At 38.3% G+C, this 24,276-nt stretch overlaps 1 protein-coding gene across 1 annotated transcript; it reads left to right on the plus strand.

Moving 5' to 3' along the window:
• The first annotated feature begins 71 nt into the window (after positions 1–71).
• Positions 72–19,887, plus strand: hadhb (hydroxyacyl-CoA dehydrogenase trifunctional multienzyme complex subunit beta). Its single transcript, XM_062034517.1, has 16 exons — positions 72–234; positions 4,194–4,266; positions 4,358–4,399; positions 4,485–4,581; positions 4,663–4,707; positions 8,391–8,490; positions 8,566–8,653; positions 11,949–12,136; positions 12,222–12,402; positions 15,766–15,887; positions 15,958–16,037; positions 16,117–16,164; positions 16,714–16,801; positions 16,911–16,985; positions 19,268–19,432; positions 19,499–19,887. Exons 2-16 carry the CDS (start codon positions 4,200–4,202, stop codon positions 19,532–19,534), a joined length of 1,422 nt encoding a protein of 473 aa, XP_061890501.1. The 5' UTR covers positions 72–234; positions 4,194–4,199; the 3' UTR covers positions 19,535–19,887.
• The last annotated feature ends 4,389 nt before the right edge of the window (positions 19,888–24,276 follow it).

A 24,276-nucleotide genomic window follows, 5' to 3' on the forward strand; every position in this document is an offset into this window, starting at 1 on the left:
CAAATATTATTTTATGACTTTAAATATACTAAATTATATGTTTTAAACCAGTAAAACAAAACAGTTGGGTTTTTAACACCCTTGTAACGAGTATTTCTGCTTCGGCTTATCTATAGCCAGCTAAAAAGAACTTGGGTCCTTGATAGGGAATGCGGGTTAGTAGTCCAGCTCAGTTGTGCGCCGCCAAGCCTTTGACAGGGAAGCAGCCTCTGTGAACAAACACTTTCAGTACAGGTAAGCACGTTTCATTTAAGTGGATAAAGTGAAGTTTTCGGAAAATGTCTAGAGTACGCTATGACCGCCTGACAACTGTTCCAAACGGAGTGGAAAACTGTCCGATGAACGCAATGCTGGCACTGGCAACAAGCTAACACGCTTGCAACATTCTCTCCTCTCGGTTAAAAACAAACCTTGTATTGTTATTTTTATTTTATTCTTGGAACACGTTGCTTTATTTTCATTTATATACGACCTTGAAACAGGTCTCAACCTATTTTGGGCTTCAACGTGTAGGACGTTGTCAAGCTCGCACATCTAGGTAAAAGGTCACAGGCGGATCAGCGGCTTGAGTATTCAGCTGTCAGTTGAATCAAATTCTTAAAAATGCGTAACGTATTAAAAGTTCGAATTTATGTCAATTACATTTAATGTTTGTTTTATTTTGGGCGACGCGTATAGTTTCCACGTCTATCTATAAGTTGTTACTCAAAGCCACCTGACCTGCGCAGTCACTACTTTTTGAGTTAAAGTTAAGATAAAGTACCAATGATTGTCACACACACACACGCTATGTGTGGTGAAATTTGTCCTCTGCATTTGACCCATCCTCTTGTTCACCCCCTGGGAGGTGAGGGGAGCAGTGGGCAGCAGCGGTGCCGCGCCCGGGAATCATTTTTGGTGATTTAACCCCCAATTCCAACTCTTGATGCTGAGTGCCAAGCAGGGAGGTAATGGGTCCCATTTTTATAGTCTTTGGTATGACTCGGCCGGGGTTTGAACTCACAACCTACCGATCTCAGGGCGGACACTCTAACCACTAGGCCACTGAACACAGTGTTTTCAAACCACTGTGCCGCGGCACACTAGTGTACCGTGAGATATTGTCTGGTGTGCCGTGGGAGAAGATGTAATTTCACCTACCGTATTTTTCCGACTATAAGTCGCAGTTTTTTTCATAGTTTGGCCGGGGGTGCGACTTATACTCAGGAGCGACTTATGTGTGAAATTATTAACACATTACCGTAAAATATTAAATAATAATATTTAGCTCATTCACGTAAGAGACTAGACGTATAAGATTTCATGGGATTTAGCGATTAAGAGTGACAGATTGTTTGGTAAACGTATAGCATGTACTATATGTTATAGTTATTTGAATGACTCTTACCATAATATGTTACGTTAACATACCAGGCACGTTCTCAGTTGGTTATTTATGCGTCATATAACGGACACTTATTCAGCCTGTTGTTCACTATTCTTTATTTATTTTAAATTGCCTTTCAAATGTCTATTCTTGGTGTTGGGTTTTATCAAATAAATTTCCCCCAAAAATGCGACTTATACTCCAGTGCGACTTATATATGCTTTATTCCTTTTTATTATGCATTTTTGACCGGTGCGACTTATACTCCGGGGCGATTTATACTCCGAAAAATACGGTAATTGGGTTAAAAATATTTTTAGCAAACCGGTAATTACAATCCACAAATAATGTGCCGTTGTTGAGTGTCTTTACTGTCTAGAGCTCGGGTCGGCAGAGTAACCGTGTAATACTCTTCCATATCAGTAGGTGGCAGCAGGTAGCTAATTGCTTTGTGGATGTTGGGAACATGGTTTGTCGTGATCATAATATGCAGACGACAGCAGGAGGCAGTGTGCAGGTAAAAAGGTATCTAATGCTTAAACCAAAAATAAACAAAAGGCGAGTGCCACTAAGAAAAGGCATTGAAGCTTAGGGATGGCTATGCAGAACGAAACAAAAACTGAACTGGCTTCAAAGTAAAAAAAACAGAATGCTGGACGACAGCAAAGACTTACAGCGTGTGGAGCAGCAGACGGCGTCCACAAAGTACATCCGTACATGACATGACAATCAACAACAAAATAGGAAACACTACACACAGGAAAACACCAAAAAACTCAAAATATGTCACGGCGTGATGTGACAGTACACCCACTTTGAGACGAGCTATAGTGATGCATGGTTGGTTATGGTTTGAATTGATATCCAACAATTGCGAGAACTACTTTTTACTGTCAATACTGGCTGCTGAGTTTCATTTTTTAATGTTTTCCGCTACTGGTGTGCCTCTGGATTTTTCCAATGAAAAAAATGTGCCTTGGCTTGAAAAAGGTTGAAAAAGACTGTGTTAACGCATTAGTAAAGCAAATATTGGCGCATTAAATGTTATTTCTATTTATTTAACCTAATTCTCTTTGTAGAAACACACAGTTTGCATACAATTGTACAAAACTATATATTAAAAAAAAAAAAAAAATAGTATGTGTATTGTAACTAGGGATGTATATAATTAGGATTTAATTGATACGATATTCCTTATCAATACCAGTATTTGGTATCCTTATCGGCACATTATGTAATTGGTGTAAATAAAGGTGTGGGGAATAAGTCATTTTTATTAGCACAACATCATGTAACTTCTCACAGCAGATAAGTCTTATCAACACCTGCTATTTAAGTCTTAAACAAGACAACCATGTTCGCATAGTTGCTATATGATCATCTTGTAGATCCATCACTGGCTACGTTTACATTGCAGGCCAAAGCGGACCATATTGAATTTTTTAGAAATCAGATTTTTTCCCAGCTGACTATTTAGATTACAAGTAAAATGTGATCTCTATCAGACTCCAGTATAAACGCGCTCGGGCCCCAATGTGGCTTCGAAGTCACTTGCAGGCACAAGTAGATGAAGTGAAAACGAAGAAGGTTGGCCGAATTTGGTAAATTAACAAGAAAGTCGCTACACTTACTACAAAATAAAATAAAGGTCCGCCACACCTTTTAAAAAAAAGTTTTTTTTTTAACGTGGAAATGAATTAAAGTAATATAATAAATATATATTGAAATGAATATATTTGGGAAGGTTCTAATCTTTTCATGACATTTAAGTAGACTTAGACAAACTTTAATGATCCACAAGGGAAATTGTTCCACACAGTAGCTCAGTTACAAAGGATGGAAAGTGTAAGGATGGAAAGAATACGGTATAAAGTAGACAAAAAATTTTACCGTAGTAGCAATATAAAATATAACATATGTAATATTTACATATTATATATACAGTATATGATATATACTGATATATTACATTATATTTTTATATAAGGTATACAATATATAACAGTTACCATGTACAATATTACAGTATATGTAAAAGCTGCAGCATAAAATAGAGAGTAGATCCAGCAGAAAATATATATTATAAACAAAGAGAGGTAGCTAACATAGAAGTGGTCAGGTAATAGACAGATATCATCTATTGCTGTATGGCGAGTGATTATACAGTTGGATGGAGTGCGGAATGAAGGAGTTATTGAATCGTACACTGTGGGAACGAAGCTGTAGAGGAAACACGGACATCAGCGTGGCTCTACACTAGCTTTATTTTTCAACTTACTTACATCAACAACTTACACAATCTATGTAACATGTAACCAAATAGGTCAAAATGTACCCGTCATTTCTGGTCCTTCAACAATCGCTGTTTCTTCTGACTCAAAGTATATACAGTGTGCGGGATGTTGTGATGACGTATTTACTTCCGCTGGCAATGCTGTGTCCTTCCCCGCGCACATGAATGTGGTAGCTCGCCCAAAAAGGTCGCCTTCCAGTCGCATTTCTGTTCAGACTAAAGACTAAAGTCACATTTAAAAAGATGAGATTCCAATCGGATTCGGGCTACCTCCTGATGTGGCCCAAATCTGATGCGAAAATATCAGATTTGAAGCACTTTGGAGCATTTAGACTGGCGAAAATATCCAACCTGTGTCACTTCAATCAATCAATGTTTATTTATATAGCCCTAAATCACAAGTGTCTCAAAGGGCTGCACAAGCCACAACGACATCCGCGGTACAGAGCCCACTTAAGGGCAAGGAAAAACTCACAACCCCAATGGGACGTCGATGTGAATGACTATGAGAAACTTTGGAGTCTTCCTTTGCAGAACACAATGGCTACCATGCTACTGAAGTCAGTGCGTTGCTCCCCTGTCAGCTCTACCTGGGCTGTGCAGTTTGGTAAGCATAATACTCATCGTTCCAAAATACATTTGCAGAGGCGCCACATATTTGGTTTTGAAGTGGATTACGAGGAATATCTTTGTTTCAGCTGCACGATCCCTCGGTACGACAGCTCAGCTACATGCTCAAGGTAGCTGCTGCATCCACATTACAACCATAATGAAAGCAGTCTTCACAATGTTGCTTGATGCTAACCTTTGCAATTGTTTTCCTAGCTCAGGCAAAAAGCAAGAAGACACTGGCCCGCCCTGGCGTGAAGAACGTAGTGTTGGTCGAAGGAGTACGAACCCCTTTTCTATTGTCTGGAACTACGTATGTCTTTACTTTTAAACAAAGTTTTAATCTGACAAATGATCTCGGTAGCATCAAACTGACTTTGCTGTGTGTTTACAGATATGCTGACCTCATGCCTCATGACTTGGCCAGGGCAGCTCTACAGTAAGTGTTTGATGCTACAGAGGTCCAGCTCGGAACACATAATCGGGTCCCAATGTTTATTGCCATAGCAAGCAATTGCATCAGCCTCTGTACTATGGATGTTTAACTAAATCATTTTGGGAGCCACATTTTTTTTTAAAAAAGAAAGAAAAGCTAAGGACCTGGGTGCAGGACTTCTCCCTTCACTATTAACATTATTTTGTATATGGACCCCAGCCCTATTGGGCCCTTTTGTTGGGCCGCAAAAAACATCTTTCTCAGCTGTGGTCAATATGGGCCGCAGCGGTACTCAGTTGTAATATACTTTTCCACCACTTGTGGCAGTAATGATAATAACACACAAACAGAAGAAGTCTGGAGCTAAAGTCATAGAGAAGTTTCTCAAGTGCAGAAATTATGACTAAAGTGGTGAAGCTGTATTTTTGTATGCGCTAAAAACATTTTTACAGTTTATTTAAGGAACATATATTACTATTCATCATTGATGTTGTTAGAATGTATTTATTGCAGCCTAACCCAAGAGCCTTGACAATAATCTTTGTAATTAACACATACTTTCATATCATTTGACAAGGTTTATCCTGTGAAACTGTAAGTAGGTTAGATGTAGTTATAGAATATGATTAAATTAGTATAGCGGTATAGCTCAGTTGGTAGAGTGGCCGTGCCAGCAACTTGAGGGTTCGAGGTTCGATCCCCGCTTCCGCCATCCTAATCACTGCCGTTGTGTCGTTGGGCAAGACACTGTACCCACCTGCTCCCAGTGCCACCCACACTGGTTTAAATGTAACTTAGATATTGGGTTTCACTATTTAAAGTGCTTCACTAGAGAAAAAGCACTATATAAATATAATTCACTTCACTTCACATTAAAATCAAGAGTAAGATTACTAATTCAGTGTTAATATTTGAGTGGGTTAAAACGTTTAAGAACCCCTGCTTTAGAACATACAGTAGACATTAGATTGTGGTCTATTTATTTTGTCAGTTACAGGAGCGAGCTGCTATTTTTAACGACCTTCTGCAAAAAAAAAGGTAGTCAAAGATCATCTCTATGACAGCTCTCTAGTGTTTTTTTAGAATCTGCTGCAAAAATTTGAGAATATTTTTGAATTGCTTAAATGCTGACAAAGAGGACCTAAAATGGAACCCTGACGAACACTATAGGTATAAAATACTATAATATAGAACTGGGCGATATGGCTGAAAATGTTATCATGATATACGTGTTTTATATCGGTAATTATTGATCATTTTTATGACCTATTGAACCAGGAGAAAAATATTATAAATGGAAACATTTGTAATTAAAATGTAACCTTATAATCCTCTCAACTATCAGGACAGAAAGGAAAAGAAATGTCAACACAACCATGGAAAACACTCAATGTAAATAACATTCTAAAATCACGTTGAATAGTTATAACACAATAACCTCCTAAAATTAAGTTGCAAAAATAAGCAATATGTAAGAAATGCTCACTAAAGTGTAAGAAAATTAGGGCTGCAACAACTAATCGATTAAATCGATTAAAATCGATTATAAAAATAGTTGCCGATTAATTTAGTCATCGATTCGTTGGATCTATGCTATGCGCATGCGCAGAGGCTTTTTTTTAAAATAATTTGTATTTATTTATTTATTTTATTTCTTTTTAAATAAACCTTTATTTATAAACTGCAACATGTACAAACAGCTGAGAAACAATAATCAAAATAAGTATGGTGCCAGTATGCTGGGTTTTTTCAATAAAATACTGGAAAGGACAGAAATGTAGTTTGTCTCTTTTATCCGATTATTAATCGATTAATCGAAGTAATAATCGACAGATTAATCGATTATCAAATTAATCGTTAGTTGCAGCCCTAAAGAAAATAGTGCAAAGTGTGAAAATGTAAACAAAGAAACCTGAGAACAACTATTTCATGGGTGAGCAGGGCTGACAAAGGTGGTGTGGTATTACTGATTACAAGCGTATTGGTCTAGCTACAGTACATTTTGAAAAAATCTATATATAAGTACAATTTTAAAAAACTGCCATATTGTCGAGGTGACTTTTCCAGTTTTATCCACAATTTTTTAGCTCTGTGCAGCACTCATTTTTACTTCCTCTTCTCACTCCATGCAAATAATCAACTTTGAGTCAACAAGATGGCACAACCAAACTTGATAGTTTATATTGTTACCCGATTGGTTGTTAGCGAATCACTTCCTGCATTGCGCGGTTACAGAAGAGCGCGTGCCTTTGTTCATGCAAACAACCATGCTTCGCAACTTCTTGTTTCTACTGACCAAAAAAAACTATTTTTATCCAACACATTTTTCATTGATAAGGACTGTGTCTACAGCGATATATATTATGATTTTATCGCCCAGCCCTATTAAAATAAACAAATTAGTTGAACAAATTAATCTGACTGCATTGCAAGTAAACAAGCTATGCCTGGGCGAAGATAAAATCCACCAATTTTTTTTACAAAAAACTCGATTTCCGATTTTTTTCCCTACTTTTTAAAGAAACCGTTTTTGTTTACAACTAGTAGTTTGAAATGACACTGCATACACTGCATCTTACTCTTAGCAAAATTATAATTTGTAAAATGTTCTTTTTAGACCAGATACAAATTGTACTTTTTATGGAATAATTTTAAAATTGAATTAAGAGCTTCCCTTAGGAAGCAATACTTAAGCTTGAATAACATATTATTGTTAACAAAAATGCAGCATTGCACATTGCATGCAAATAAATAATCTCCAATATTGAGATTAATAAACTGCAAACTGTAAACTTATGTCTTGAATAAAATCTGTAAATAAAAATGGTTGCATTAAACATGTCCAAATAAATAATGAAGTAAAACATTGAGAGGACTATAGTTTGTTTCAGTAAGTAGATAAACACATTTGTTTTCATTCACACATCTTGGCGGTGTGCAGAGCGACTGCTTTAGTGATTGCTTTACGCATTGTGCTTCTTTCTCATCATACATACTTTGTGTAAAGGATTCCACCATAGTAAGGTGATTTTTAGCCCGTAGTTTGTTTGTTGTTGCGTCTTGTTCGCCTCGTAAAGAGTTGCATTTCCCGCACTCGGCTGGAGGCTTTGGTTTCAGATGCTGTTTTTTGTTATGCTCCTGCCTTTTTGAAACAACCTTTTTTCCCTGTATGTTGCCACTAAACCAAAGTGATGAGAACACTTTTCTTTTCTTTAGAACAAACCTCCCGCTCTTGTTAGCGTTAGCCATGTTTTACTATGTGTGCCGCTAAGGAAGTAAGGGGACGGCACAAGCTATGGAAGCTCCTTAGAGGCCAAAAGTATGGCAGATAAGAGGAGAAAAAAAATGGCTTTTTTAAATTCCTAAATCGTCTGCAACAAAAAGCTTAAATATATCGATATAATCGATATAAAACAAGCTACAGCAACACCTTGGTTACATAAGTCACATTACGAAAAAAAATTGTTGCTCACAAGGGGTGCCTTGAGGAACGCCTCAGTTATGTAAATCACAAGTTTGGACCTCAGTGTTCTATGTTTGCTAGGAAGGTTAAAATGTCAATGCAATGATCTGCCACTGTGTTTACAGTGGTCCAATACAAAATGTTTTGAATTGAACTTGGGGGCCGGTATGTCGTCATTTCCGGGCCGCCAGTACTATACTATGACTATTTTGTTTTTTATTAGGGGTCTGCTGCACAAGACAGGTATTCCTAAAGATGCTGTGGACTACATAATCTACGGAACTGTAATTCAGGAAGTCAAGACAAGCAATGTAGCAAGAGAGGTATTAAAACGCACACGTTTCAGACGTACCACAAGCTGCTGTTGGGTTGTTAATTAGTGTCATGCTTATACTCAGGCTGCGCTGGGTGCAGGCTTCTCTGACAAGATCCCAGCTCACACCGTCACCATGGCCTGCATCTCCTCCAACCAGGCAATGACCTCGGGTACGTCTCAAATCAACGATAATTGCCATTAATATAATGGCAAATCTCAAACAGCTCGTTCGGAACAAGGCAAAGGTTTTATCAATATCTCCTGTCTGCGGTTTGAATTCACATTTTCAGCACTCGGGGGATCCCAAATACACAAAACATTGCCATCAGGCAAGAAAAGTGGGTTTTGCATAACATGGCCCCTTTTTAAAGTTTTTATTTTTAATTTTGCAATTGTTCACAATCATTATGAGAGACAATAAGAAATGTTTTGGGGGGGTTTTGTGTTCTAAAAATCGGCTCGTTTTAGGTGGCTAGCAATGCAGCTAATGAGACCAATCAATTCTACCTTTTAAAGGCCTACTGAAACCCACTACTACCGACCACGCAGTCTGATAGTTTATATATCAATGATGAAATCTTAACATTATAACACATGCCAATACGGCCGGGTTAACTTATAAAGTGACATTTTAAATTTGCCGCTAAACTTCCGGTTCGAAACGCCTCTGAGGATGACGTATGCGTGTGACGTAGCCCGACGAACACGGGTATGCCTTCCACATTGAAGCCGATACGAAAAAGCTCTGTTTTCATTTCATAATTCCACAGTATTCTGGACATCTGTGTTCGTGAATCTGTTTCAATCATGTTCATTGCATTATGGAGAAGGAAGCCGAGCAAGCAAAGAAGAAAGTTGTCGGTGCGAAATGGACGTATTTTTCGAACGTAGTCAGCCACAACAGTACACAGCCGGCGCTTCTTTGTTTACATTCCCGAAAGATGCAGTCAAGATGGAAGAACTCGGATAACAGAGACTCTAACCAGGAGGACTTTTGATTTGGATACACAGACGCCTGTAGAGAACTGGGACAACACAGACTCTTACCAGGATTACTTTGATTTGGATGACAAAGACGCAGACGTGCTACTGTGAGTATGCAGCTTTGGCTTTTTTTTGCGTATGTACGTAACTTTTTTTAAATATATAAGCTTTATGAACCTTGGGTTAGGTGAACGGTCTTTTGGGCTGAGTGATTGTGTGTGTTGATCATGTGTTTGAATTGTATTGGCGTGTTCTATGGAGCTAGGAGCTAGCAGAGGAGCTAGGAGCTAGCATAACACGTACCGTACCGTACGTGCGCGTCACGTACGTAACTTTTTAAAAATATATAAGCTTTATGAACCTTGGGTTAGGTGAACGGTCTTTTGGGCTGAGTGATTGTGTGTGTTGATCGGGTGTTTGAATTGTATTGGCGTGTTCTATGGAGCTAGGAGCTAGCAGAGGAGCTAGGAGCTAGCATAACAAACACGCAGGTGTTATTATGCAGGATTAATTTGTGGCATATTAAATATAAGCCTGGTTGTGTTGTGGCTAATAGAGTATATATATGTCTTGTGTTTATTTACTGTTGTAGTCATTCCCAGCTGAATATCAGGTACCGTGAGTATGCAGCCTTGGCTGCTAAACATTCGATAACTTGACCGTATGTGCGCGTCACGTACGTAACTTTTTAAAAATATATAAGCTTTATGAACCTTGGGTTAGGTAAACGGTCTTTTGGGCTGAGTGATTGTGTGTGTTGATCAGGTGTTTGAATTGTATTGGCGTGTTCTATGGAGCTAGGAGCTAGCAGAGGAGCTAGGAGCTAGCATAACAAACACGCAGGTGTTTTTATGCAGGATTAATTTGTGGCATATTAAATATAAGCCTGGTTGTGTTGTGGCTAATAGAGTATATATATGTCTTGTGTTTATTTACTGTTGTAGTCATTCCCAGCTGAATATCAGGTCACCCCCGGCTCTCACAGCATCTTCCCTATCTGAATAGCTTCAACTCCCCACTAGTCCTTCACTTGCACTTTACTCATCCACAAATCTTTCATCCTCGCTCAAATTAATGGGGAAATTGTCGCTTTCTCGGTCCGAATCTCTCTCACTTCATGCGGCCATCATTGTAAACAATAGGGAACTTTGCGTATATGTTCAACTGACTACGTCACGCTACTTCCGGTAGGTGCAAGCCTTTTTTTTATCAGATACCAAAAGTTGCAATCTTTATCGTCGTTGTTCTATACTAAATCCTTTCAGCAAAAATATGGCAATATCGCGAAATGATCAAGTATGACACATAGAATAGATCTGCTATCCCCGTTTAAATAAAAAAAATTCATTTCAGTAGGCCTTTAAATTACTTTGAAATGCTTTTTAAAAACAGTCAACAATACTTCATTTACGTTCCATAACCTGTATAATAACCAAGCTGTAGCAACATTGTTATTGTAAGAGGGAACACTGGGAAACTGTTTTTCTAGCGTAGTAACCCATCTGCATGCTTCGGTATTAGCTGTAAACGCTAGCTACGGAAAAAGATAAGCTGGCTTCTACGTCAGCAAGAAACACGTTTTGAGTTTGTGATGCACAACACAAAGCGATAAGACACCAATCTTACTGACTGAATAACGTGAACAATCATATAACGGTATCTGTAAATTATTATCCCACATTTCATGTTTTGTTTGTACACAGCTAGTCAGACAGTCTATGTACTGTAGTTTTACTAACACACATTACAGAAAGTTGTGCGTTTGGACCACCTAGCCAGGACGTTTTTCAGGTTTATTTGGGTAAGCACTCCATTTATGTTGAAATAACTTTGCTTCAAATTCCACATTTACAGCTTCATGTCACACAGACCTCTCTCTCCTGCTTCCGGTTGCTCCAACGTCTCAGCCTTCCTTCTTGCTTGCTTCTATAAGCAGTAGTTCATCCTTCGTATGTTCAGCTTCAAAAAGATAAGGTTGTGAATCCTTATTTGACCAAAAATAGTTGTCTGTTGTTTATTACCATGTCTGCAATGATTAGAACACACTTGCTTTCTGGAAGTAGGAACACACATGTTTTGCCAGAAGTCAGACGTGCGCTGCTATGGAAACGGATTTCAGTGCGTGGAAGACATGATTAAAATGACCAAAATATGGTAAATATTCAACAAATTACATATTGTTATGAACATTATATATAGACTTGCAGTGTGTATATAAAACGTTTATGGAGGGTTTTGAAGTTGTTTTAGAGGGCTTGGAAGGCTACAACGGTGACGACTACCATTAATCTTAATCCTTCTCTCATAATGATTGTGAACGATAGGGAAAATTCTAAAAAAAAAAGTGCTGTTCCCATTTAAGTTGTTGGATGGTGTGAAACCATAAGTGAAAGCAGAATAGCTCAATCTTTAACAGAAATGTTTCCTATTGTTGTTTTACGTCACGTTACGCCGTTTGACCTGCTTTTGTCTTCGGTCCAGCGGTTGGTCTAATTGCTGCCGGCCAGTGTGACTCCGTCGTGGCAGGCGGAGTCGAGTTCATGTCCGACGTTCCTATCCGTCACAGCCGCAAGATGAGGAAGACCATGCTTTCGCTCAACAAGGCTAAGACCCTCGGCCAGAGGCTCGGCTTGATTGGCAGCATCCGCATGGGGCACTTCGCACCAGAGGTACAGTGTATACTTAGCAAATACACTGTAAGAGTTTTATTCCATTTATGATAGCGGACCTTTTATCTGCTGTGTGCACTTGTAGCTTCCTGCTGTAGCCGAGTTCTCCACAGCGGAAACGATGGGCCACAGCGCTGACCGTCTGGCTGCTGCATTTGGAGTATCCAGAGTGGAGCAGGATGAGTTCGCTCTGCGATCACACTCGCTGGCCAAAAAGGCCCAGGATGAAGGTCTGCTGCAGGATGTCATCCCCTTTAAAGTGCCAGGTAAAATTTGAACATCAACCTCATTTACATGCGACAGTAGATCTTTGCACTTGGGCACTTGGCGATCACTCCAGCAGTACTGACAGCTGACCTCAGTCAAACTACCTCTAGGTCATGTTGCAATTTTCACTACCAACAAAGAAATTGTCTCAAAATGCTCCTTTTGTAAATAAAGTAAGGCAACATTTTTCCAAGAATGTGATAGCTTGATGCTAATATCCATTGGCTTTGCTATTGTCATGCTATTGATTAGCATTAGCGATTTTACATGGCGATTTGGGGCGGCGTCGCTCGGTTGTTAGAGTGGCCGTGCCAGCAACTTAAGGGTTCCAGGTTTGATTCCCGCGTCAGCAATCCTAGTCACAGCTGTTGTGTCGTTGGACAAGACACTTTACCCACCTGCTCCCAGTGCCACTCACACTGGTTTAAATGTAACTTAAAGATGTAGATAATGGGTTTCACTATGTTAAATGCTTTGAGTCACTATAGACAAGCGGTATAAAAATATAATTCACTACTTCATACTTCAACACCTGCAGATTTGATAATGAAAACTACATTTAAGATGCTCCTTACAATCAAACAGCTGGTGCTTAATAAGTACAATACTTACAGTATTAACACTTCTTAGGGTGCAAAAAAAAAACACACCATAAGGAATACACTACTGCCATCTAATGTCTTGGACTGGCAACTTAATGTCATATTTGAAAATGATAATACAAAATAGCAACTAGACATCAGTTATTAAAATCAGTTCATTTTTAAATGTTGTAACAAAAAATTAGATTTTATTATCAAAAACAATTTATTTATTAACACATACAAAAGTACCAGAAATCTGTAACTGTATCGATTCCCAGGTACCGGTAATTGGTACCGTATCGATTCAAATGTCAACGGTAACCATCCCTATTGAACAGTGGAAGGACCAATTTCGAGTCCCGATCCAATACTTTGACAATAGATTATAAAACTAAAAAAGTTTATAGTAAGTTACAAAAGTGAAACGTACCGCTTTTACACTTAAATTTTTAATTTGCTGGTATTGTTGTAAATCAGATGATGTACGCAATGCTACATTCAATTTTTTTTTACGTACAAATTACAATAAACATGCAAAACATTGTTAGGTTTAGTAATGATAACAACAGGAAAAATATCAATCTAATTACTTTAGTATTGTTAATATACTAATACTATAGTAGGTATCGATAGTATCAACATTTGGATCGATCACCCCTACTCTACATGTAAGCCTTAGCGATTAGCTTCTTATGTCGTCCTGCTCGGTGTGTGTGTAGCATGCTTAGACATTACTTATCCTCTAGTCCTCCAGGGATAATGATACGTGGAAGAAACTTTATTTTCCGCCATAGTGGTAAGAATTAGTATCTTAGAAGCAGCTTCGCACTGTGGATAAACAACGCGATCGTTGCAGCTGGCCACTCAAATTCAAACACAGTTGGACTCACACAGTATTTAAACACAACAAAACTGAATGACCAAGGGATTCTTTGTTTGGGCACTCAATTCTGCGGAATGATACGCGGGCAAACAGCCAAGTCGTGCGAAAAGTGGTGCGTACAAGTAGCACTCTGCAAGTTTGGGCGGGTAATCCAAAAATAAAGTAATCGTACGATAATTATACTGTATATGAACTCAATTATTTTGCTGAAGTCTTTAAATTGCCACGTCTCTTTGATTTTCTTTGTCTCCTGCTTTCAAACAGAGTGCAAGAGGGTTCACTCTGCATCCCTCTCAGCTAGGGCTGCAACGATTAGTAATTTAAGCTGTATTTAGAAGTCGATGGAAAAATTAAGGACATTAAATTTGTGTAAGCTTTATTATCTGATCAGTCGACTAATCATTAAGATAATCGTTGACTAATCGACTATCAAAATAATCGTCAGTTGCAGCCCTACGGTCAGCACAAACGTGTTTATTCATTAGCAGAATTCAATAAATCCAGAGATTCCTCTTGTCCGTTAGCCACAATCTTTGTCTGTGTGGGTGGAGGCGGGGCTGCTATCTTAAACACAGGATGCACTGACAGAGCCTTGCTAGTCGCTCGTGAGAAGCACCGCAAATTAACAAAAATTAGGAGGACAAAGGATGATTCCAATGCCAAATGTCATGGTGTGGGAATATTTCTGCTTCAACTCGGTGAGCAAGATGAGCCCATCAACACAATCTTCCAAATTTGTTAGAAAGTGATGGCAACAAAAAAGACAACAAAACAAACCACCTGACCCAGTTTTTCAATGTAGGGTAAAACTGTACTTCACAATGTACAATAATTACTGACGGCAATTTTTGGTAACACAGGTTAAAAGTAAATTTTATTTATTTGTTTACTTATTTCAGGGAAATTTAAAGTTACTCACTTTGTAATTACAATAGCACAAAATGCTAATGCGAAATTAAAGTTTTTTGCATATGAAAATGTTACTTGCATAATTATTATATATTCTGACTATGTTAGTGCCTATTATGGCCTTAAAATAATGCTGATTATAGTGTCTATCGGCAAAATTTTGTGAAACAATTAATTCTGGTGAGCGATATATTGGCCTTAACAACAAATACAGGTATAATTATAAACCGCTGTAACATTCCTGACGGTTAGTATTACCGATTTAAATATGAATTATCGTAGAATTGTATTTAATTACCACAAGTTGACAAACTTAGTGATGCTGCCCCTTTCAGCTAGCCCACTAATTCCTAGCTACCTTAAATGCTAGCTTGAATACAAGACATTATTAGTGTTTTAAAACTTTCAGTGTGTGTCAAAAGTACTTTTTGGGCACATCTGACAATACTGTGATAATTATTGTCATAATATTGGTCACAATAACCGTGATATGAAATGTTCATATTGTTACATCCCTAAGGCATATTGCCACTGTTTACGGACACACAGATACTTATCTAGTCTCTCCCTGGGACCTACGTTTTCCCCTCAACAACCCACTTCAAATAGCATTTTGTCCTCTTTCGAAACATAATTACATGTACAAAGTGTATCTTGAAGCATATTATTGAGGAGGAGAAGATGCATGCGGTAACCGCATGCATGTAAATAATAAAGGATATAGGATACATTTTTATTTCAAATGAGGAAATCATATGGTTGCAACGCAGATGTTTACATACAGAAACAAAAGTGAAACGATATGGAAAAACTAAAAAACTAGTAGTAAATAATACGTATTGCACACTATCAATTGCACTATGTATAGATAAATAATAAAACAAAAACACTATCTTAACACCCATACAATAATGAAGTACTAGTAAATAAATATAAAGAATGCAGAAAAAAACACAAAATATGATATTTAATTTGTGTCTTTTCAGGCAGGGACATTGTTTCCAAGGACAACGGTATCCGTCCATCCTCCATGGAGCAGTTGGCCAAACTAAGACCAGCCTTCGTTAAACCTCACGGCACAGTCACCGCCGCCAACTCCTCCTTCCTGGTAAGCACATTCACCTCGGTGCAACTTTTGTGGGGTCCAGTGATGTTTTCATGCATGTTGGTGCTTTCAGACCGACGGTGCCTCTGCTGTGCTAATCATGTCTGAAGAGAAAGCTCTAGCGATGGGTTACAAGCCTAAGGCCTACCTGAGGTAGCTGTGCCTGCTCTTGGTTTAGTTAGATTCCCTTAATTTACACTTTGTTGATCTTTCCTTATTTGCTTCCTTGCAGAGACTTTGTCTACGTGTCTCAGGATCCTAAAGATCAGCTGCTGCTCGGGTGAGTCTCTTGGGTTTCCATCACCACCTACCTCCATTTTAGGGCTAATTGACAGTTGTAAGTCTACAGGTGTAAATGAGAGTAGTTGTTGTTTATCTATATGTGCCCTTTTAGCTGGGATAGGCTCAAGTCCACCTGTGAACCTGTAAAGAAAATAGTAAGGGTGGGAAAAAAATTGATTTTAAAATGAAACCATTATATTTGAAACTATTTTTAATCAATTAAAAAAAAATAAAAAGTGTATTTTTATTTATTTTTTGAATCTGTCCTGTCCAGCCACTCAGGGAAATCCCATTGTAGATGTAGATGATCATATCTGCTGTACAGACTTACTATAGAATATAGAAGTGTTGGGTACTTCTCTTGTTGCCTTATTTGTATTTGACTTTATTAAATGTTTGGGTAGAATTTTATTAAATACAACCAGGGATTCAGTCGGTGCCAAAAAACATACCAGACTTGTTACGAATCCCTATTTTACAGTACATTTTTAATATATTGTCCATATACTTTTTTATGTAAGATAAAACTCCTCTCTGACCCTTTCAGACCAACATACGGTACACCCAAGGTTCTGGAACGTGCTGGTTTGACCATGAATGACATCGATGTGTTTGAGTTCCACGAGGCGTTTGCAGTAAGATCCTAAATATTCTGTGCTTGGGCTTGAAGATTGTGATAACCAAGATTCTTACTGGATTAAATGCTATGTTATTGTGTATTAATTCTAAAATAATGTGTTCCAGGGTCAGATAATGGCAAATCTGAAGGCTATGGACTCTGACTGGTTCGCCCAGACATACATGGGCAGAAAATCAAAGGTAAACATGCTTATCAGCTGTCTTTGTTCTATAATTAGTATTTATGTTAATCTATATACAAAGTATTTTCAGTATCGTCTATACCGAATACTGTACAACACTTTTTCCTCTGCAAGTCCTGTCAATTCTTGGCCCCTGAGCACCGAGAAAGAACGCCTGCTATCCTAGATGAATAAACTGCTAATGGAAGTGTCAGTGTAGCAGAACTCTCCACAACTCTTTTCTGGTTTGCCAAAGAATAAGACGTAGCAGAAGTTATCTGTAATGCCACTTTTTTCGCTGTATTTTTTGAGTAGATGCGCATGTTTAAAAGTGAAGCAGTGTATGTTGCATCATGAAATGAAATACAAGCAATCGCGAAAGTAAGTGCTAAGAAAACTCAGCTTGGAGACACTCTTCTGTCGTTTGGCAACATTTTGAATACAACTGCTTTTCTTCTTACACCAGGAAGGCAACATGTGGCCTGGGGGCCATTTGCTGAACACAGCTCTTGTTATGGGCCCGTGGTGCAATGTAATAATAAACAAAAAAAACAGCAACAAGGGGAGAAATAGAAAAAAGACATAACCTAATGAGAAAAGGCTGGTACTAATAATTAATACAAACACAAAACTTTAAACTTTTAAAAACATGGTTAACCTTATTATTAGCCTATTTCCTTAAAATTACATGATGTCACACCCAGGGGCGCCGAAAAGGGGGGGTAAAGGAGATGGATTCTAGGGGCCCATGATGGAGGGGGGCCTAGAGAGGCCCCTAATGATGATGAAATTATAATACAGGGGGCCCTGTAAAGATTCTTTTCATGGGGCCCAAAATCCCTAGCGGCGCCCCTGGTCACACCACCTCATTGTAGGAATATTAGGAGCAAGGTTGTTTATGTAGTTGAAGGCTCCACGTCACTGCTGTTCTTTTTTTAGAATATAGAATAGTTGACTATTGTTATTTTTATAATTACAGTATTGTTTTATTTTTTATGTTTAGTTACCTCTTCGCTGCTGCTACTGCAATTTCAATTCTGTGCAAAAAGATGTTGAAGCACAACAATCTTAAATACTTTAAAACAGTTTCAATTAGGGTTGTCCAGATACAAATATTTTGGTACCGGTGCCAACATTTATTCCAATACTTATTGATACTTTTTAAAATAAAGGGCGACACAAAAAAAATTAATTTTGGTTTCATATTATCAAAAAATCTTACGATACATGAAACATGCTTCATATTGCACTCAAAAAAACAAATTAAAATGCATTAAGTACATTTTGGCTTTTTTTGATGCACTCCGAAAACAAATTTACAATTGTATATATTACATTTAGCCTACAATCATTTAGAATAGAAAGCGGTATTGACATTGTATTAATAAACGCTTCATGATTTAGGGTTGCCACTCTTGGTCTGTGCTTGAAGAAAAATACAATAAATAAATACTGAAAACAGTACTATGGATAAAAGTACACAGATGGGACACATAGCAGGAAATACAATAAATAAATACTGAAAACAATACTATGGATAAACGTACACAAATAAGACATGTAGCGGAAAAAAACACAGATTGTTAAAGATAAAATACAAATTGTAGCTATTTGTTACAAAATTCAGTCATTTCATTTGCATTAGTTTGCGTTATGTGGGCGGTTTTGACTCCACTAATACTTGGCATCAAGCCAAACAGCTGTGTGCGCGTCTACGTATCTGTATGTGTACAATAAGAGAGCTGATAATCATTTTGCAGGTCTGGATGATTATTTACATGTTTCCCAAGTTTGAAGCGCAGGTGGAAAGACTGTCTTTCCACATTTGTCGAGGCATGTTTTAAAGCACAGCTTGCAGAGTGGCGTCACCTTGATCGATTGTTTTGAACCCCAAATTCCTCCATATTGCGCTTCACGCAACCTCTTTATTAACCAGTAGAATTGCCTTTGGTCATTGTTTCCTCTCGACACTGTTTCTGCTTGTGCAGTCTGTGAGTGTGTGCGCCCTGACACACTGAACATGATCCTCAGCTCTGTACGTCACAGCCGCACAGCAGCATGCGGATGAAATAAAGTTCCGGTATTTTTCAAAGGCGGTATAGTACCGTTTTCAATTCATTATTACTGCAGTACTTTTAGTCCCGGTATATTGTACAACTCTAGTTTCAATGAAGTAGTGGATTTTAAAGTACATAGTTCAGTTTATTATTTTTATCGAGAATTGTGGAAATTCACAGGTATCTATCGACTACTAAAATTCTGGTATCCTGACAACCCCACTGACCTAATATCTCCTAACAGGTGGGTACTCCTCCTATGGAGAAGTTCAACAACTGGGGAGGCTCTCTGTCTCTGGGTCATCCGTTCGGTGCCACCGGCTGCAGACTGGTCACCACGGTCGCACACAGACTCCAGAAAGATGGAGGACAGTACGGTTTGGTGGCGGCATGTGCTGCAGGAGGACAGGTGAGCCATGGCGCTTCACCACTTCATGAACCTTTTGTTGACTGCTGACATGTTTTTTTTTCCTAGGGCCACGCCATGGTGATTGAAGCCTACCCGCAGTAAAACATGGACATTACCACCGCTTCATCACGAGAACAACACACACCACTGGGTGTGTACAGTTTGCCTTGATTAGACAGGAGTCAATCTGCGTGTGTGTGTGTGTTTCCGAGAGAAAGAGCGAGCGAGAAGAACATTGTGTGAATGGCTGTTAATTTATAGCAGTGAAATATCAAGGGAATGTTGCTGCCGTTGTTTGACGCACTTGCAGGAGCATCATGTCAACTCTTTGAGTCCAATGTAACATAGCAAAGTTTAAGGCCTTAAGATTAACTGAATTTATGCCGTATGTACATGTTAGAATATTGTTTTTCTTACAAACTGTTGGAATTAAATGAGATGATACAGAGCAAATACTCTCTGTGTTTATTCTACTTTTTCTACACACTGATAAGGATTTTGTTAGCTATTTTTTTTCCCCCAATGTATGAAGAATGATCCTACTTGGGTGGAACATATTGGAATAGAATGCATTACTCGGGTCAGGAAAAGCGAGGTACAAATGCAGAAGGTGGTACAGAAGTTGCATTAAATAATAAAAGCCAACTGTAACAGTCATTTGGTCTTTATTGTTACTAAGTAAGTCAGCCTGAAAATGATATACCTGTAAAAAGTTCCTTAAATATCCTCATTCATTTGTCTTTATTATGTCATGTTGAATAAGTCTTTTAAAAACTACTACATAGTATATTTTGGTGCTTTTAACCTTTATGCAAGGCCACTGTTTATTACTATATAATAATTACACACTGTTTAAAGTCTTACACACTAATCACAAAGAAATGCACTTTCATCATTTCAGCAGCAAGGCACCTTCGCAGAAAAGGTTAAATGTTGCTGCATGCCTTGAATGGTGGCAAAGTAGTGCCATCTAGTAGACAAACTGAAGGATTAAATACATTGAGTGCAAATTTAAACCCTAACAGAGGTGTCAAAGGTGTTTCATTAGGGCGTAGTTATGGCTACCATTTGTAACTGAATAATATGTGGCAGGGCTTTCCCTTAGAGATAGGGTGAGAAGCTCTGTCATCTGGGAGGAGCTCAAAGTAAAGCCGCTGCTCCTCCACATCGAGAGGAGCTAGATGAGGTGGTTCGGGCATCTGGTCAGGATGCCACCCGAACACCTCCCTACGGAGGTCTTTAGGACACGTTGGAAAGACTATGTCTCCCGGCTGGCCTGCGAACGCCTCGGGATGCCCCGGGAGGAGCTGGACAAAGTGGCTGGGGAGAGGGAAGTCTGGGCTTCTCTGCTTAGGCTGCTGCCCCCGCGACCCGACCTCGGATAAGCGGAAGAAAATGGATGGATGGATGGACTAATGAACATATTTAACCTGATGCAGGCATTAGTTTTGGAAATGAAAAATTACACTGTGATTCTATAATATTTTCCTTAGAATTTTTACTTTGCTGGATCTTCAAATGAAACTGTTACTAACTACCACAATTTAGTGTTTCTCAAAGCCAGATAGTTGCTATTTGCAATGACTATAGTTTTGTGTCATTTTTTCCCCACAATAACAAACTGAATGAACATCCTCCTCGTCTGGCGATTCCACCATTTTTTTTTTGCCAGGGGTTGTAGAAAAGGTATGTTGTTTCAACGTTGTATTTGTTCAGTATTTTGTTGAAAAATGGCCAAATTTCAATGGTCAAATCACGTCACAACCTGATATTGAATAAACGTCGTCAAAAAGCATGTTGTTTCAACGTATTCATGTTGTAGAACAGGGGTGTCAAACTCATAGAGTGGGCCAAAATTTAAAACTGAACAAAGCCGCGGGCCAAGTTTGAACAAATTAACCTTTTAATAGGGACCCAAACAAGTTTTGCATTGGATATTGAACAAGCAAGGCTTGTATAACTTTATAGTGACATGGAAAATCCAGTTTCAAATAATAATAATTTAAAAATATCAATGGCATATCAAGTACAATCTAAATAAAAATTGAATGCCTCCTTTCTATTTGCAGCCTTCTGAGGTAAATATCAACATTAAATTTTTCCACAGGCTAATACATTTTAAAATAAAATAACAATGAATAAACCAACCATTCAGGACTTTAAACTGCTCAGTTTGCAACACACTGATCTAATGTGATGTGCCCAAGCCAGATACCTGCCATCTTTTCTTGGATGCTAGTTCATTAATGTCGGGGCTCAGGCTTTGAGCTGCGGCAACCTTCATTATCGAACGAAGGTGTTCATCAGTCATTGTATCTCGTAGTCCAGTGGTCCCCAACCTTTTTGTAGCTGCGGACCGGTCAACGCTTGAAAATGTGTCCCACGGACCAGGGGTGGGGTGTTTTTTTTTTGTTTTTTTTTCCATAAAGAAATACAATCATGTGTGCGTACGGACTGTATCCCTGCAGACTGTATTGATCTATATGATATATAATGTATATATTGTGTTTTTTATGTTTACTTAATAAAAAAAAAACAATTTTTTTTTTCTTGTTCGGCCCGGTACCAATCGAGGCAAAGGGTTCTGGGTATTTGTTCTGTTGTGTTTATGTTGTGTTACAGTGCGGATGTTCTCCCGAAATGTGTTTTTCATTCTTGTTTAGTGTGGGTTCACAGTGTGGCGTATATTTCTAAAAGTGTTAAAGTTGTTTTTTACGGCCACCCTCAGTGTAACCTGTATCGCTGTTGATAAAGTATGCCTTGCAGTCACTTGTGTGTGCGTGCTGCAGCCGCACATATTATGTGACTAGGCCAGCACTTGTTGGACTGAATGAAAAGCAGACTTGATGGTTTTTCGGAGGGGCACTGAAATTTGGGAGGGTTGGCAAGTATGAGAATTAGCGGTGAATGCGGATGTTACCGCGGCACCGCCGCTGTATATAATCGGCGGGCCAGCTCTAGTGTTAATATGATATCGCCTCAGGGGCCAAGTGAAATTACACGGCGGGCCAAATATGGCCCGCGGGCCAGAGTTTGACACCCGAGTTCTAGAATATTGGTTGGGAAATTACCAAATTTCAATGGTGAAATCAACGCCACAACCTGACATTGAATAACCATTGTCAAAAAGTATGTTGCTTCAACGTTGTATTTGTTCAGTATTGGTTGAAAAATGACCAAATTTCAATGGTCAAATAAACGTCACAACCCAACATTGAATAAACGTATTTATGTTGTAGAATATTAAAATTACACGGTGACTCTATAATATTTTACTTAGAATTTTTACTTTGCTTGATCTTCAAATGAAACTGTTACTACCACAATATATTTGAGTGTTTCTCAAAGCCAGATAGTTGCTATTTGCAAAGACCAAAGTTTTGTGTCATTTTTTTCTCCACAAAAACAAACTGAACATCCTCCTCGTCTGGCGATTCCACCATTTTTGCCAGGGGTTGTAGAAAAGGTATGTTGTTTCAACATTGTATTTGTTCAGTATTTTGTTGAAAAATGCCCAAATTTCAATGGTCAAATCAACTAAGCCAAAAAGCATGTTTCAACGTTGTATTCATGTTGTAGAATATTGGTTAGGAAATGACCAGATTTCAATGGTCAAACCAACGTCACAACCTGACATTGAATAAATGTGGTCAAAAAGCATGTTTCAACGTTGTATTTGTTCAGTATTGGTTGGGAAATAACCAAATTCCAATCGTCAAATCAACGTCACAACCTGACATTGAATAAACGTTATCAAGAAGCATGTTGTTTCGATGTTGTATTTGTTCAGTATTGGTTGAAAAATGCCCAAATTTCAATGGTCAAACCAACGTCACAACCTGATATTGAATAAACGTCATCAAAAAGCATGTTGTTTCAACGTTGTATTCATGTTGTAGAATATTGGTTGGGAAATGACCAAAATTCAATGGTCAAATGAACGTCACAACCTGACATTGAATAGACGCCAAAAAGCAGGTTTTTTCAAGGTTGTATTTGTTCAGTATTGGTTGGGAAATGACCAAATTTCAATGGTCAAATCAACGTCAAAAAGCATGTTGTTTCAACGTTGTATTTGTGTTGTAGAATATTAAAATTACACTGTGCGTCTATAATATTTTCCTAAGAATTTTTACTTTGCTTGATCTTCAAATGAAACTGTTACTATTTACTCTCCTAATATATTTGAGTGTTTCTCAAAGCCAGATAGTTGCTATTTGCAATGACCATAGTTTTGTGTCATTTTTCCCCCTTACAAAACTAACTGAATGAACATCCTCCTCGTCTGGCGATTCCACCATTTTTTTTTGCCGGGTGTTGTTGAAAAAGCATGTGACGGGCGGATCTGGCCCCAGGGCCTTGGTTTTGATAGCTGTGGTCTAAATGGTTACTAGAGATGTCCGATAATATCGGCCTGCTTTAAAATGTAATATCGGAAATGATCGGTATCGTTTTTTTTATTATCGGTATTGTTTTTTTGGTTTTTTTTGGTATTATTATTTTTTTATTAAATCAGCATAAAAAACACAGGATACAGTTCTGGCGCCAGTTGAATACAGTCGGACTAGAATACACTTGTCTCAGGTCTCATTATTCATACACACACAAACATACACTTACAATTAGTGCACCAACCCAAAAAACCTTCCTCCCCCATTTACACTCATTCACACAAAAGTGTTGTTTCTTTCTGTTATTAATATTCTGGTTCCTGCATTATATATCAATATATATCAATACAGTCTGCAAGGGATACAGTCCGTAAGCACACATGATTGTGTGTGCTGCTGGTCTAACCGTTAACAGTTAATTTGACTAATTTTCATTAATTACAAGTTTCTATG

This window comes from Entelurus aequoreus, linkage group LG23 (assembly GCF_033978785.1).
Source record: "Entelurus aequoreus isolate RoL-2023_Sb linkage group LG23, RoL_Eaeq_v1.1, whole genome shotgun sequence".
Classification (NCBI taxonomy): domain Eukaryota; kingdom Metazoa; phylum Chordata; class Actinopteri; order Syngnathiformes; family Syngnathidae; genus Entelurus; species Entelurus aequoreus.